Consider the following 15,968-nt stretch of genomic DNA (forward strand, 5'->3'; position numbering starts at 1 on the left):
CTTGCTTTTGTGAGGAATTGCCAAAGACGTCTCTGGCCCAAGTACAATAAATGTATGTCATAGCACATTAAGGAGATTTTCTACAGGAGTAGCAGTAAAAACAAATCTATTTTCAAGAATTCGTCATCAAAAGGAAACGGCTGCCCGCTACATCCCTCTGTCTTGCTGAGCGAGGAGAGACATGAGGATTGATTCAGCAATGGCTTTGCCTCGCCCCTGACCATGTCTTTGTGAGACCACCCTTGAAGTTTTATATGCAATTCATGTGGCATTCTCCACTAACCGTCGAGCCAACTATTATTAGACCATCGCATCGACATGCGTATCTGAGATTGTTTGCTCAGCAAATAGTTAGCTGAGTCGGTTTATCTATTCTAGTCCAGGCTGGAGGTGGCAGAGCCCAACCTCAAGTCAAGGCCTGGCCTCAGAACTCACTGTACTGCACAGCTCTTATTTGTTATTATTGCACGTTTGTGCTTCGGTTAAGACCAAGTCTCCATGGCGGGGCATGAACAAGGTTCCCATTGAGAGAGACACTGAGGTTTCAGCCTGGGTCGCACAGTGCAGGGATGTGGCTTCCACAAGCCCTGAGACTCTCTGGCCTGTGTGTGAAAATAGCCTGACGCTCAAACTTTGCGGTTGGGTGTAAAATAACACCACCAGATTGCTATAAAAGCTTTCATATATCAAAACGCCGGCACAATTCGGGCCAGGCCCGAATCCTCATGCGAGAAGGGGGCGAGAAGACAAATATTATTCAGAAACCCCAAATGACATCATCAATAGCCACAGCCTCATCAGATACGATGATAGCTTCCTCGTAACCTTGGATTTTGGGAAATTATATATGTGATGTTTCTGTGTGGAGTTATGTCTGAAACCACTGGGCTATTGGAGGTGGTCTGCGACTTAATGCTCTATATATAAGACAAAACGTCGACATTTGGCTATTGTTATTTTGGAAATGTGAAACACACATGGCACACTCCCTCCAGGACAAACGTGCTGCAAAACAGACCTGTTGTCTGAAACTCTCCTTTAATTACATTCGCGAAAAATTGACAAGCTGGTCTCCAGGCATATTAAATGAGCTCCATCATGTGCTTTGATTTCCCCTCTGAAAATCTTTAATTACAGGCATAGGAAAATAATGAATCTGCAGTAAAGCCATAAGCCGAGATTTATCCTTAACTAGTTATTTGTGGCAAGTTGGGGGCAGCTGGTTTCAATAACAGCGACTGAAAGCAAAGCCAGAAATACTAGCGTTACCAAGAAAATATGGAAAAAAACAAAAAGGCATTTCTGTGGGGAGAGAGGACCCAAGAGTGAGATAATTCTCAACCAAAGCTTTACTTAGTATAAATATCTAGTTCTGTCATGAAACTCTAGATGGCGCAGGCTGTAAGGTCCTTAAAGGGATAGTTCACCCAAAAACAGATTTCTACTTTTTTTGTTTGTTTGTTTCAAAGAGTGTAGCATTAAACCATGCTGCGAATCACACATAGCTAGTGTTTATGCCGTTCTCATTGCTTGTCGGAGCAGTGGCGGTACATATGTCTTGGCAGTAGATCTGCTTGTTTTGGAGGGCTATATTATCCTGTCCTGTCCTGTTTACTGCCATACCATGTGTGGGGATATATGCATGTCTATTGATGCAGCAGCTTGTTTTATATACTCAGACTTGTATTTTTCATTTTATTTTCTCTCCTGCTTTGTCGGGGGGTAATTTCATGTATGTTGTTTGCACAACAGCAGCTTGTCTGTGTATTGGCAAGTCTCTGTACTTATAATAGCACCAGCATGAATTATTCCGAGAGCTGTCATGATAGAACTGTCTAGTTCAGTCATTAAACTCTATATAGTGCAGGGTGATCCTTTACATCCTCTAGAATCTACTAGCTGTCATTTACTACATTGCACAAGCTAATTGGTCTCTGTTGAATCTGTAGCCCATGAGCCTGATGCACAACAGTGAAATGGTTTGGTTTGGTGTTTGCTAAAAGCAAGTCTTCAAGCGCACTATCAGAAACCCTCCTCCTCCCCCAGCTCCAGATGGAGCATGCTGATAGGTGCTTTACATGCTATCTGATAGCTATCACATCGTTTACTACATGGCACTAGCTGATTGGGTTCTGTTGCCAAAGAGCTTCCTGCTCAGCAATTAAATGTTTGCATTAAACGTTTTCTGCATTAGAATCCCTCCAACTCCCCCAGCTCCACCTGTCTAGATGTTCTTAGGATGATTTCATGTAAGTTATTTGTTCAGAAGCAGCATGTATTAAATGATCACAAAAGTGTGTATGTATATGTATTTCCAGTAGCAAGTCTCTGTACTATCTAGTTCAGACATGAAACTCTAGGTGGTACAGGCTGATAGGTCTTTTACATGCAATCTGATAGCTATCACATCATTTCTTATGTGGCACAAACTAACTGGGCTCTGCTGCATCTGCAGCAAATGAGCGTGGTGCACAAGAGTCAAATGGTTTCCTGTGGTGTTTGTTTTAAGAAAATGTTGCAGCATGCTAACAGAGACCTTCCACCTCCCCCAGCTCCACCTGTCTAGATGTGCTAAAGATGATTTCATATAAGCTATTTGTCCAGCAGCAGTATGTATTATATGCTCACAAAAAATGTGTCTGTGTATGTATTTCCAGTAGCAAGTCTCTGTACTATCTAGAACAGTCATAAAACTCTAGATTGCACAGACTGATAAGTATTTTACATGTAATCTGATAGCTATCAGATAATGTACTACATGGCACAAGCTGATTGGTGTCTGTTGCATCTAGGGTTGCAAAGGGGTAGATTTCTAGTACCTTTCTAGAAAATTGCCAGGAATTTGTAGAAACTAGGAAAATTTTGGACATTTTCAGAAACTTTTGGAAAGTATCCAGAAATTTTACTGGATATGTTCTGCCTGTTTACATCCCTAGTTGCATCTGCAGCCAGTGAGATTGCTACTGAACAGTTAAATGGTTTGATTCTGTGTTTTCTGTATCAGAAACCCTCCACCTCCCCCAGCTACACCTTTCTAGATGTACTACTGGTTATTTAATGTATTACATGCTCATAGGAGCATGTCTGTGGATGTATTGGCAGTAGCAATACATACTAGTCAAGTCACCTTTATTTATATAGCGCTTTTAACAATACAGATTGCATCATAGTAGTATGTATTGGCAGTCTCAATACTTACTCTGCAATAAAAACTGAAATAACTGTAAGAGAGTGAGAGCCAAATGAGAATCGAAACCAGGTGATAAGTCCAGACAGCGAACTATTGACATCAGATAGGTCGATAATCAGGCAGGCAGAGTGGTTGAAAGTCAGGTGGAGAGGAAACTTTAGGGACTGGAGCAGCACTTGTTGATGACAGATAGGGGTCATAAATAAGCGGCCAATCCATACAGGCAAATCCAGGGGTCAGAGCCTGGTGGGACAGTCCAAAGGCTGGGATAAACAACCTGGCAGAATCCACTGGCCTAACTGAGCTGATGGCTAGAACACAAACAGAGACAGGTCACGATAACTGGACAAGGTAAGACAACTAAAAAGCAAAAGAGTACGGCAAGGGACACAAAGGATGAAACACAAAATGTGTGGCACTAAACAATCAGGAAAATAATGTATAGGAAGGAAATCACACAAGGAACAAGTCAAAATTAACCAAATGAGGACTAGATGAGAACTAAACAAATGGGCACGGTAAAGGGTAACAAAGAGGCAAGACAAGAGGAGCACATGGGCAACACAAACACAAAGTCATGTGCTCATACATAAAACAAACACTGACACACAAAGTCAATAAGGACAGGACTGCCAGGACAGAACCCTGACAATTGTTCTGCCTGCACACAAAATAATCGCTAATATCGAAAAGCATTTGAAAGTGCATATAAATGTGTTAGCTTTAATCATTGAGATTGTATTTCCAGACCTTTAGACTTTTTAAATCATAATTGGCCATTTTTCATGCTTATATGTAAGAACAGACTTTGGAAATAATGTAGGTGGTCTAAATCTTAGCTTCATTCTTTTGTTCCTACACTATTTCACCTTCAGAGAGTTGAATGACATAAACCATTGTTATTAGTGCAGGAATAGAAACTGCTTTGTGCTTTCGGTGTTATCCAAGTTAAAGTATGTCATGAAACAAAGAAAAAAGTTGCGATAAATGTTTGCAATGTGTTTTAGTTTTTTAAGCAATTGAAAGAGATTTTGCGGTATATTCTGCGGTTTTAAAGATGGTGTCACATGTGTAATAGAAGTCATTGTCACACTAAAGTGCAATCGACCAAAATTATAATTACATAAAGTACAGAAATACATTTCAAGGGGTGATAAAATAAGGCTAAAGACTTTATATGTAATCATGCACAATCTGTCATTCACTTTTAGTTAGTTAAGTTTAGTATTATTACCTTGAATTAGTCGTTCCACATAGAACTGTTGGCTTTTTCTTTTAATTTGTCATATTTCTGAGTGAAACAAGATAATTAAAAGGTTCATGAGCTGCATTTGTATAATGTTTCCTGAGGTGCACTTATAATGCTTGTACTGTACATCAAAAACTGCCATCATAGAAATAAATGCCATTTTCTGCCCTGATTTTGGTCCTTTTTTAGATTTTAGATTTGAACACTGTTTAAATGGATGGATCTCTTTTAAAACTTCAATGTAAAGACCCACTGCTCTCATTAGCTGGCATCTTCACATCTAAACAAAGTATTATACTTTTTGCTCTTTGTCTGTGCACAATTAAAAATGTCATTAAAAAATATGTCCTCATGAACTTTTTAGCATAAAATGTTATAACTGTAACAACTTTAAGGTAAAAAAAAATACTTTTTAACCCAGGGTTTGTTCTTGTACTGTACTGCTTTTCATGATCCAGTTAATTCTCAATTATTATTATTATAATTTTTTCCTGTTTCACATCAGATTACTGAAATAAAATCGGTTATGAATGCTATTTCATGTTGGCTTTCAACTACAATAGAAACATGCATGTAAAGGGCAAACAAGATAAGAGTGCTTTGAAAGCTATGCATTATTACAGTGATTGACACTTTCTGTTCAATCTGAGTATATCGAGCAGATAGACCAGAAGAGATTGTAGCACTGTCACTCAGCTAAATGTGTCCAAGTGCCAGAGAAACTTTCTGTCAACTCTACTGTATCCTCTCTGACTCTGTCCACAGATTGTGGAGGAGGTTATTCATGTATTGCAGGAGTGGGTGGGTGGTGCAGGTTCTGGAGTGGTGGAGTACGCTCTATCTAAATGTCAATCCTGCTTTGTGTTATAGAGGGTTACTGCATGCCGGAGTGGGATGGCATCGTTTGCTGGCCCGAGGGACTGCCTGGAAGGATGGTGTCCACTGCCTGCCCGGAGTACATACATGACTTCGACCACAAAGGTGAGCTTGCAGCCGCTGACCTGTGGCTAACTGGAATGTATCTAATGCACACGACGCTCCCTTGACAATAATGGACAACCTCCAGCATGCACATATTTGGAAGCCGCCACTTCCAAAATCTGTGCTTTTCTCCTCAGTTCATCATTGTTGGCACTCCAAATTCTTTTATCATCTTTCAGACAAACATTTTGGAATATGTCCATACATTTTTACATGCTTGACTTGTATTCATAACAAAAACAGGGTGTGTTTTCATAAAGCAGATGTATTGTGGACCTGGACAGTGAACTGAGAACTAGCAGTGCTGTTCCTAACTTCATTACATTTACATTTATTCATTTAGCAGATTCCAAAGTGACATGTAACCATGAGCAAATAATCCAAGGGAGAAAACAATACAAACCAACCCAGGCTCATTGGAAATACATGCTTGCGGCGACGTTTCTGCAAAACAGATACTACGTACCTTACTGCACGTTTTGCAGCAGTTTGAAAGTGAAATGTTCAGTGAGTGGCACTAAAACGCGCATTCAATACCGTGGCCACATATTTATTTCATTTGGATAGGCATGCATTCTGCTGATGCAACCCTTCCATTTTAATTCCTTATATGCACGTTTGAGCTCTTTTGTCGAACCGTCGTTTCACAGAGTTCAAAGCGCTCAAAGCGCTTGACCTCACAAGTGCAACGCTGTATCACGTGAGCTACAGAGGAAACATACTGCATTAGAAAACGCATAAATATGAAGCTGTTTATGTGATGCTACTGTTCAAAACGATCAGTTTTCAAATCTCACAGCATGTTAAAATTGTTTTGAAGTCACAACATAATATTGTGCAAGGAATTGTGCAAAAATTAGGCTTTCGTATTCAAAACTCTGCACCTGTAAATCATACTTTGTGTGAAAAGGAATAAAAGTTGTTGGAGCTTTACTGCCTCTAGTGTTCATTTGAACTGGAAACTACAACAATTTGTACGTATAGGTAAGTTTTTTGTTTTGCTGAAATGTAGGAAGAGGAACGTATTTCCAATGAGCCTGGGTAGATTCAAACAGTGATACTGTAGCTAGACAAATTGTAACTGAGTAGAGTGGTGCTATTCTACAACAGTAATCAGTGTTGGAAGAAACACAATGCATATAATGGGTGTTATGCAATCAGACAGCTATCTGGACAGTAACAAGTAGAGCTGTTTGTAAGTTCATTCATTTACTCATTTATTTCCTGAGAACCTATTTCCTATTTCCTTTGTTTCAAAGAGTAATTTCCAAAACCTGAAGAATGAGTCAGAATCTGATTCGAACATTTGTTTACAACACTCACAAAAGATGAAAATATGGGTAGAATTTAGGGAACAATTCTCACTATTAACTAGCATAATACACCTAATAAACTCCTAATTTGCTGCTTATTAATAGTTAGTAAAGTAGTTGTTAAGTGTAGATATGAGGTGGATTAAGGGATCTAAAATATAGTCATGCAGAATAAGGCATTAATATAGGCTTTATATGTACTAATAAACAGCCAATATGCTAGTAATATGAATGCTAATAAGCATCTAGTTAATAGTGAGAATTGGTCCTTATATAATTGGTTAAATAAAGTGAATTACCAAATATCCTTAAAGGCTGAAATACTCTCATACTTTTTCATGCAAAAATGCACCTAACACATTACTTTCCATAAAAAAGTATATTTTCTAATGTTTACATTTACAGCGCCCTCCATAAGTATTGGAACAGTAAAGACAAAATTGCTCTGTTGGCTGTGGAGTCAAGACATTTGCAAATATGATTAAAAGATGAATATGAGACAAAACTACAGAATGTCACATTTTATTATTAGCCGTTTCAACACACGTTTTACCAAATAAAAAGAACAGCACTTTTAGAGTTCATCCCACTCATTGATGTGAGCATAAGTATTGGGACAGTTGAACACAAGGCAGATATAAAAGATTAAAAGCTATTATTTAGTTGCAGATCCCTTGCACACAATCACAGCAGTGAGTCTGTGACCCATAGACATCACCAGACTCTTGGTCTCATTCTTTGAAATACTTTTCCCAGCCTTTAATGCAGCCAATTCCAATTGATCAATTAAAAACAATGCAACAAAATACAAACAATAATAGGATGGCTAGCAGATATAAGATTCTAGTGTTGACAAATCTGAGTACTGATTAACCAATTCTTCAATTGAACCCTAAATAAAGCATATGTGTCTAGATCTCTTATAGTTGTTGGAATATTATTCCATTCTTGTGCAGCTTTGACAGAAAAAGCAGACTGACTAAATTCACTTTGTCTAAGCGGTATGATACAGTCTCTTCTTAATGCGCCTCTTGTAGAGCGATAATCAGTTGTTCTGATACAAACTAACTGACCAAGAGGGGGAGAAGATAAACCATAAATAATTTTATACATCAAGCATACATTTGCATACTTAATCATGTTTTCCCAACTTAACAAATTATATTTTTCCAGTATTGGACAATGGTGAGAATGTACCGATTTCTTATCGAAGACTTTAAGTGTACGTTTGTATAAGGACTCTAATGGTTTTAGAGTCACTGAACTCGCCTGAGACCAGGTGGTTAAACATTGAGTCATGTGAGAAATAACCATAGAATACATATACATCTTAGCTGCTTCTAATGACATGTTATCTCTAATACGTTTAAAATTATAGAGATTAAACCTAACCTGCTTACAAACCTTTTTTGCGGGAGCTTTAAATGTAAGTTTAGAATCAATCAGTATTCCCAGATATTTATATTGAGGCACTACCTGCAGCCTCACCCCTGACACATAAACATCCGGCTCTTTAATAATACTGTTAGACTTAGAGAAAAACATACATACTGTTTTGGACACATTTAGTTGCAAGCAATTCTCTTTTAGCCATGCCGACACATTAACCATAGAATTCGTAAGTTCATTTGCAACTTGTGTCAGACTATTACCATGTTTATAAATCACTGTATTGTCCGCATACATTTGTATATTAATGCCAGGACATGAAAGATGAAAATAATGTATATACATAGCAAAAAGCATTGGACCCAAGATAGATCCTTGCGGAACACCAGTTGATGTACCTATGTACCTATGTTGATGTACCTCATTGGAGAGGTGATTGTGTACTCTAACACACTGAAATATATCTGATAGATATGACTCTATCCAGTTAAGTGTATGTGATGAGAAATTAAAACAAGCTAACTTAGACATCAGGATTCTATGATTAACGGTGTCAAAGGCTTTCTTTAAATCAAGGAACACTGCTCCAACTACACCACTTTCCATTTATTTGCCTTATAAATTCCTTGGCAGGGTGTTTTGGGTCATTGTCCTGATGCAATATGAAGCATTTCCCAATGAATCTGGTGGCATTTTCTTGAATATTGGTAGGCAAGATGGTTTTGTATCCTTCCAAATTCATTCTGCTACTGTCATCATTAAGTCATCAGTAAAGTTGTTTGCTTTTTTGCAAACTCTAATCTTGCTTTTCTATTTTTGGTGCTGGTCAGAGGTTTGCATCTTGCTGTGTAGCATCTGTAATTCTGTGTCAAAGTCTCCTGAGGACAGTAGATTGTCAGAGCATCACCCCAGCTTTCTGGAAGTTGTTGGTGATTTTACAGACACGTCTTTTAGGGTTCATTTTCACAGCTTTTATGATTTGTCTGTCATCAACTACTGTTGTTTTCTCAGCTTTGTTTTTGCTAGAGCTGTAACTGACTTCCTCTTTTCTTTTAGCATCCAAATAGCTTGCTTTTCTCTCAGAGTCAGCTCCCTCATCTTCATCCTGGTTTGTGTGTGTCATCATCAATTGCAGGATTCAGAATACAGAAGTAATGGATATAACTGATACGACACATTCCCTGCTTTTAATATCTGAAGAATTAATGCAACAGGACACAGCTGATCACTTAGAAAGACCTGTGAGGCAACTGCTCCAATACTTATGCTCACATCAGATAGAGGGATGAAACTCTAAAAGTGCTGAACTTCTTAGCTGGTAAAACATCTATGTGTTGAATCACCCAATAATAAAACGTGACATTCTGTAGTTTTGTCTCATATTCATCTTTTAATCATATTTGTAAATGTCTTGACTCCATAGCCAACAGAGCAATTTTGACTTTACTGTTCCAATACTTTTGGAGGGCACTGTATATGTTTTAGGTTGTATTTTGTTAATTCTTGAATTAACACAATAATGTAACACTCTGTTGTAATAGGTGAGGTTCTCTAACAGTGGTAATAACAGATTTTGAGCAAATGTGAATGATGATTCAAACTGCTTTCCAAACAACAAGCTTCCTTGCTAAACCGTGTTTGCAGTAGAGCTTTAGAGATCCATTAATTACACTAGAGACCTGCACATGAAAACACTAATTGGACATCTTACTCAAATATGTCTTCAGTGGTGGCTGTTTTTTATTGTATTCCTTTTATCAATAATTTAATCCATATTTGTAGCACTGTTTGATGCTAATAGTGGCAAACATTGATAATGTCATACACTGTGGCTCTATCCTGTCAGTCTGATTGAGAACTCAATACACGAATGTCCTAAATGAAGGTATGGTTGCTTTGTTAGAGTATATGTTGTGCTGTATCCACAGGACATGCGTACCGGCGCTGTGACATCAATGGGACCTGGGAGCTGGCTTCAAATAACAACAAAACCTGGGCTAATTACAGCGAGTGCGCCAAATACCTCAACAATTATAACGAGAGGGTAAGACCTTCCACCTTACAGTTGCTGTTATCAACTGAAGTCAAATTTGCATCATCAAGCATTTTGAATATGTAAATTTGATTTAAAGTACCATCACCCAAAACTAAAAATTCTGATCATCTGCTGATTAATTCAGAATATGCCTCATGTTGTATTCCTCATGGTGTCTGCTATAAGTGTTTTCTTGCACATTCTGACTGAACTGGTATCCGATTCACTAAGGAATTTTGTAGGCCACTTGACCTAGACAAATTACATTGAAGCAAACAAACATATAAATGGATGCAATGCATGGAAATGTTCCTGGGCAATGACTAAAATGATATTTGTTTGAAATATCCTTTCTCTCAAACACTGGGCTACAAGTGACAAATAATTTCTTACTTCAATGCATTATTTAAACTACAGAGACTCTTTTAAAAGTACAACATATTTAACATTAAATACTTAAACAGATTTTTTTTTTCCATTTACTCAAAATTACAGACTAGAACTGGAATCTAGGAAATTTACTTGAGCTGATATGGTAATAATAATAATATATATTTTTTTGTGACCACAGAAAATGTTTTCATGTTTAATTGATCATATTGATTATTTAATTAGTAGTGCCAGTTCTATATTAACGATCCAGAGTTAATACTACTTCTTATAAGTAATTAGTTAATAATTACTGTATTAAGAAATGTTAGTTAGACCTAATTTAATGTGTTAATAGCTGTTAAATTTAGGTACTCTTTACTCAACATGAAACCAAACCAAACAAACGGAGTGCAAATTGTTACTTTAAATAGATTCTGTATGTTTGTTTTTCACTCATGCAGTACAGCTAAACATTTACAGTAAACTTTTAGCTGAACTTTTTTTGTTATTTCAGCTTAGTTATATTCCTTCACTAGTTTCTGGTATATTCGAGTATAAACTGAGAAGCCTGTTAGTGTTTAATGTGCAGTAATGTTAAAAGAGTCTGTGTCGATAACATGTAGATAACAAAGAATACATGTTTGCATGCAAATTCAACAAATAAGTAAGAAGTCATACTAACATTAGCACAGCTATTGCACATTCAGAGCAGTAACACACACTATAGTCTTTAATCATGGAACTGCCCACAATCTAAACACAGACTCCGCGCTTCAGCACAATCATAACCACAAAAACATACAGAAACTCCTTTAAATGTCAAGCACAAATGAACTTTCCCTTGACATAAACACATAAAAAATTTACTTAATTTCAACATCTACGGTCCTGATCCAGCCCTATGCAAAGAATTAGTTTAATTCCCAGTTTCCGTTAATTTGTGTTGCTTTAGCTCATTTTAATTAAATACACTGAACAAGCAGCAAACATATTTTTTAATGTATACCCTACTGCCTCATTTGGTAATAATTACACAATGCAAATTGTGCCAGGTTATTTTTGTAAATAAGAAACAATGCTAAATTAGTAATTTACATAGAAAAGTGTGTGTGCGCAGAGAGCAATGTTAGTGAGAAAAAACTGAGACACAGCACATTTTCAGCACTGGGCATGCTGAACTGGATCGCAGGTGTTTTTTGAGTCCGATGTAGGTATTTCTGTTGACATTCGTGTGAAAAAGAGTTGCAACTGATTAATGAATTCCCCCCTTAGTGTTTTCATTTTGATTTGGTCCTCACTCAAAGCTGTCGTGCCTTGAGAAGATATGCAGACTTGGAACAACATGAGAAGACTTAAAAGTCAAACCACATTGTGTGAACACAGTTCATTAGTCATCAATGTTAACACTGAAATCTTTTGTTAGTTTAGTTGTGTTTAGATTCGTTTCTCTCATCTGTGTGCTTTTCATTGTGGTGTCGACAGGCAAAAAGCTGAGCCGTGGGCTGGACTATTTATCATTTAGATGAGGAATGCACATCAGCTGAAGCCTCAGTGAAAAACTATTCCACTTCACAAGTCTGAACTGAATTTGATCAATGGAATCAGCATAATCAATGTAGTTCACCAAAAGCTTGTAATAGAAAACGTCTGGATTACTGAGACGCTGTGTAGATACTCTCTCTAGCTGCTTGGGTTTGTGTACTGCATATAGCAGAACATCTGACAGGATGAGTCTGTTCAACACCATCAGCTAATGAATCAATCAGTGTGATTCTCTAGGGCTTCAGACAATGTAGCCACTGGCATGTTCCTGTTGCATCATTATGCAGCATCTTATGGGTTACATTCTAGACGTTCTATTATGGCAACGTGTTAATTAAGAAAAGCACTGAATAGACATTACATTACCCAAACCTTTAAGGCTACAATGTGGCTATAACATTGTTTTCAGGAGCTGCAGCTGCAGTTGCATTAGGTATGTTTACACAGACGGTTCAGACTCAGAGGTAGCATGCATGCATTTGCACTGCTAAATGTAAATGACACTCTAAAATAGGGCTGTCAATCTATTAAATAATAGCTACTTAATCACACATTTTTTCTGAAATTAATCGCGATTATGATGCTCATAAGTTTCTTCATATTGCGTTAGCAGCTGGTCACACCAAATCAGTAAAAGAGTACAAATTGCACTATGAAAGATCTCCATGATTAGCCTGTTTTTGCTTTTCCCTGCTTGAGAATTTCTGTCCAATGAATGCATGACCTTAGCACATGTGTGGTTTTGTTTACAATTTCAGGTTCACTTGCAAAAATTGCAGTGTGTAAGCAAACCACACCAAAAAAAATAAAATAAATAAATAATCACACCATTTGTATTTCGTCCGGACCAAAGCAAGTGAACTAGTGGACTTTCCTGGTGTGAATACAGCCAGAGCAAAACGACTGTCTTTATGAATGAGTCACTGCATCATTGGCTCATTTGATTCATTCTTAAACGTAAACCCCATTGTTTTGCTCAGAAAGGTTTTGTCAGCCAAAGCAGACAATACTTACAATATTGTGTCTAAAACATATTACTTATTAATTAATATTAACATATTGATAAATATTAACTTATTGTTAATTTAACTATTGTATAAAATCAATAGCTCATTGATTCAATCATGCAGACATTCAGGGAAAAAACATCACTCTTGCTCATATGATTTTTCTAAATTATATCACATTATATAAAGGTAAGACAAAAACCCATACAGAGGGCATTTTGAGAGCATATCTTGAATTTTCGGAGCATATTACTGCATTCTCATAGTCAACATCACATAGTCAGTCGTTCTGCATCACATTTGCCAGCAACTGCTTTCAGTGTAAGATCACATTCAGGTCTGGGCCATACTAATCAATTTAACTTGCTATTTTTTCCTTTTTTTTTTTTCTGGCCAACATATATTTTAAATATGCTGAATATATATTGAAAACACTGAAGCTCTATAAAAATGTTTTAATTTATATTATTATTATTATTATATTTAGTTTCAACCCTCATATGACATATGTAACATGAATGTATTTTCTTGGATGGAAATATATGTAGGGCAAAATCTATTTTTAAAAGTTAAATTCTTTTAAATCTATTTAAAAATATACACAATTGGTCAAAAATACATTGGTATAAAATGTATTTATTAGGTAAATATAGTTTGAAACTTACTGATTTAGTCTGTGATAGCTCTGCTGTATCTACCACAGGATAATAAAGTCTAAAAGATTACATATTTTATGGTCATGCCACTCATCTTTAGTTCCACAATTTGACATGTATAGATCAAAATGAGTATTTTTTCTGTATTATGTGAATTTCCTGATGAAGTGGATCATTAAGCTAATTTGCTAAAATTCAGTTCCGACATTTACTGTTATGCATCATTGCTCATATCTCATTTGTTCGTCCATCATACAGTTCTGAGCAGGCTGTCCATTTACAATCATTAGTTCTGGATCAATTTATTCATATTCATAACAATTCTGTCACAAAGGCTTTCCAGGATAGCTTTCCACATCCTTGGTTGCTCACCGCACAAAAATTATTTGTTCAAATAGTCAATTATGGTTTCCAGTTTTTTATTTCCCACTTTTTTGGAAGATATTTTCCTTTGATTTGTAACACGGTTGGATGAGTGTGGAGATCTATATTTTGAGGTCATGCCTTTTTGCTTCTCACGTCCCAAGAGCCACTTCTGCAGTTAATGAGAAATTCATCCATGCAAATTAAATGCTTTGGAGTGCAGAGACTCAACAGCACAAACACAGCGCTGGGTTTGGCCATCGCATCTCATGCGATGTCAACAGCTGGCAAATCTCTTGTTCTATCAGGTCCAGATTGCTCTTCCCTAATGCACACCACTGATCCAGGTCGCTCAGTCAGTGCGGTCGCGATGTGAACTGGCTCGGCTGCCTACAGCCTGAAGTAATGGAAGTTGAAAGCGTTGCCGCTCACCGCTCAGCTTTTGTCAAGTCTCTGAATTTCAAGACAATATTCGCAAGAGGCCGAGAGCAGACACCTTAGTCACCGGGTGTCAGCTTGCTCTCCAAATAAACAGTTGCGCTTCTGGTGGAAAAACCGCTGAAGGCAGAGATTGGATAGGTAATTCCTTCAGCAGCTCTGCTTTTGTTTACACGCCAAAAGATGCGAATGCTTGAGCTTTGAGTTTAAGCCCAAACAGAAATTAGACACCGCTGGCATGTGTTTTCATGTGGTGTAAATATCAGTAAACATAAAGAAACTTGTTGGATTGTTTCAGACAAGCTCATAATATACTGTGTTGAGATGAAGAAATAATTAACAGGTTCCAGATTTTAAAAGCATGTGAGAGCTGCCAGTGTTATGAATGTTATGAAATGCATGAATTGCAGGGGCCATAAATTTCATTTTGTACATAATACTTCCTGTGATGCACTTACAATTTTAGAAGGATTTTTTAGCAACAAAAACAATCATTTAATCATTTAAAATCATTAAAACGCATAGTATAGCTCTAAGCATAGATCATTGCAATCACGTCTGTTGAGCAAACAAATTCAATGATCTTTCTCAATTTCTGCACTCTCATGAATGTGTTCATCATAACTAACACAGTGCAAGAATGTAAATAAGAGATTCACTGAGCTGTGCAGACAGTGTCATTGAGTATAATTTGGAGTTTGGGCGAGAGTGTCTTTGTTTTCTTTCTGTAAATAATTTAATCACGATTTAACCCATATTTCTTGCATGTATTTTAAATATATTTCAGAATACAAATGGCCCAATTTTTTTATTTATTAAATATGTAAATATATTATGGATGTAAATCTGTCTTTTTTTCTACCCATTTGTAAAAAATATAAATATATATTTTAAAAGCATAGAAGCACACTGTAGTAGGGTTTTTCATCCACATTTGATTTTAACCTAAATGTAGGCTACTGTAACATTGGAAATGTATTTTCCTGCTCCTAAAATACATTTTGAAATATACTTTGGTATAAGTAGATTACAACTTAATATATTTTCACTTTTAAAAATATATATATTTAATCGAGCTTCACTGTTTATTACATGTATTTAGCACAGATACGTTTTGGCCAGTTTATTCGTTCATTCATTTATTTATGCTGTATGAGATATAACAAGGTTACTTACATTTTGCAGCATTGCTGACGAATTACGACTAGTTTACAAAATATTTGCGCATTTAAATGTACCTAACACACAAATTATGCATTCACATAGTTAAAAAATAAACAGTGATAAAAAGGATGAAATAGAAAATGTACAGGCGTCACTGCTAAGATCAGGCCCTTTCTTTCAGGACATGCTTCACAACTCCTTGTTCAAGCTCTTGTTCTGTCCAGGCTGGACTATTGCAATGCTCTCTTGGCAGATCGTCCAGCCAGTTC

At 36.8% G+C, this 15,968-nt stretch overlaps 1 protein-coding gene across 1 annotated transcript in view; it reads left to right on the top strand.

The window, feature by feature from the left end:
* The window catches only part of LOC306846541 (parathyroid hormone/parathyroid hormone-related peptide receptor-like), a 126,859-nt gene that overhangs the window by 85,401 nt on the left and 25,490 nt on the right, over positions 1 to 15,968 (top strand). The window contains exons 3-4 of the mRNA XM_079379987.1: positions 5,310 to 5,420; positions 10,051 to 10,166. Coding sequence (XP_079236113.1) covers positions 5,310 to 5,420; positions 10,051 to 10,166 — 227 coding nt within the window. The remainder of the gene's footprint in view (positions 1 to 5,309; positions 5,421 to 10,050; positions 10,167 to 15,968) is intronic.

The sequence above is a fragment of the Barbus barbus genome (assembly GCF_936440315.1).
Source record: "Barbus barbus genome assembly, chromosome: 26".
NCBI lineage: Eukaryota > Metazoa > Chordata > Actinopteri > Cypriniformes > Cyprinidae > Barbus > Barbus barbus.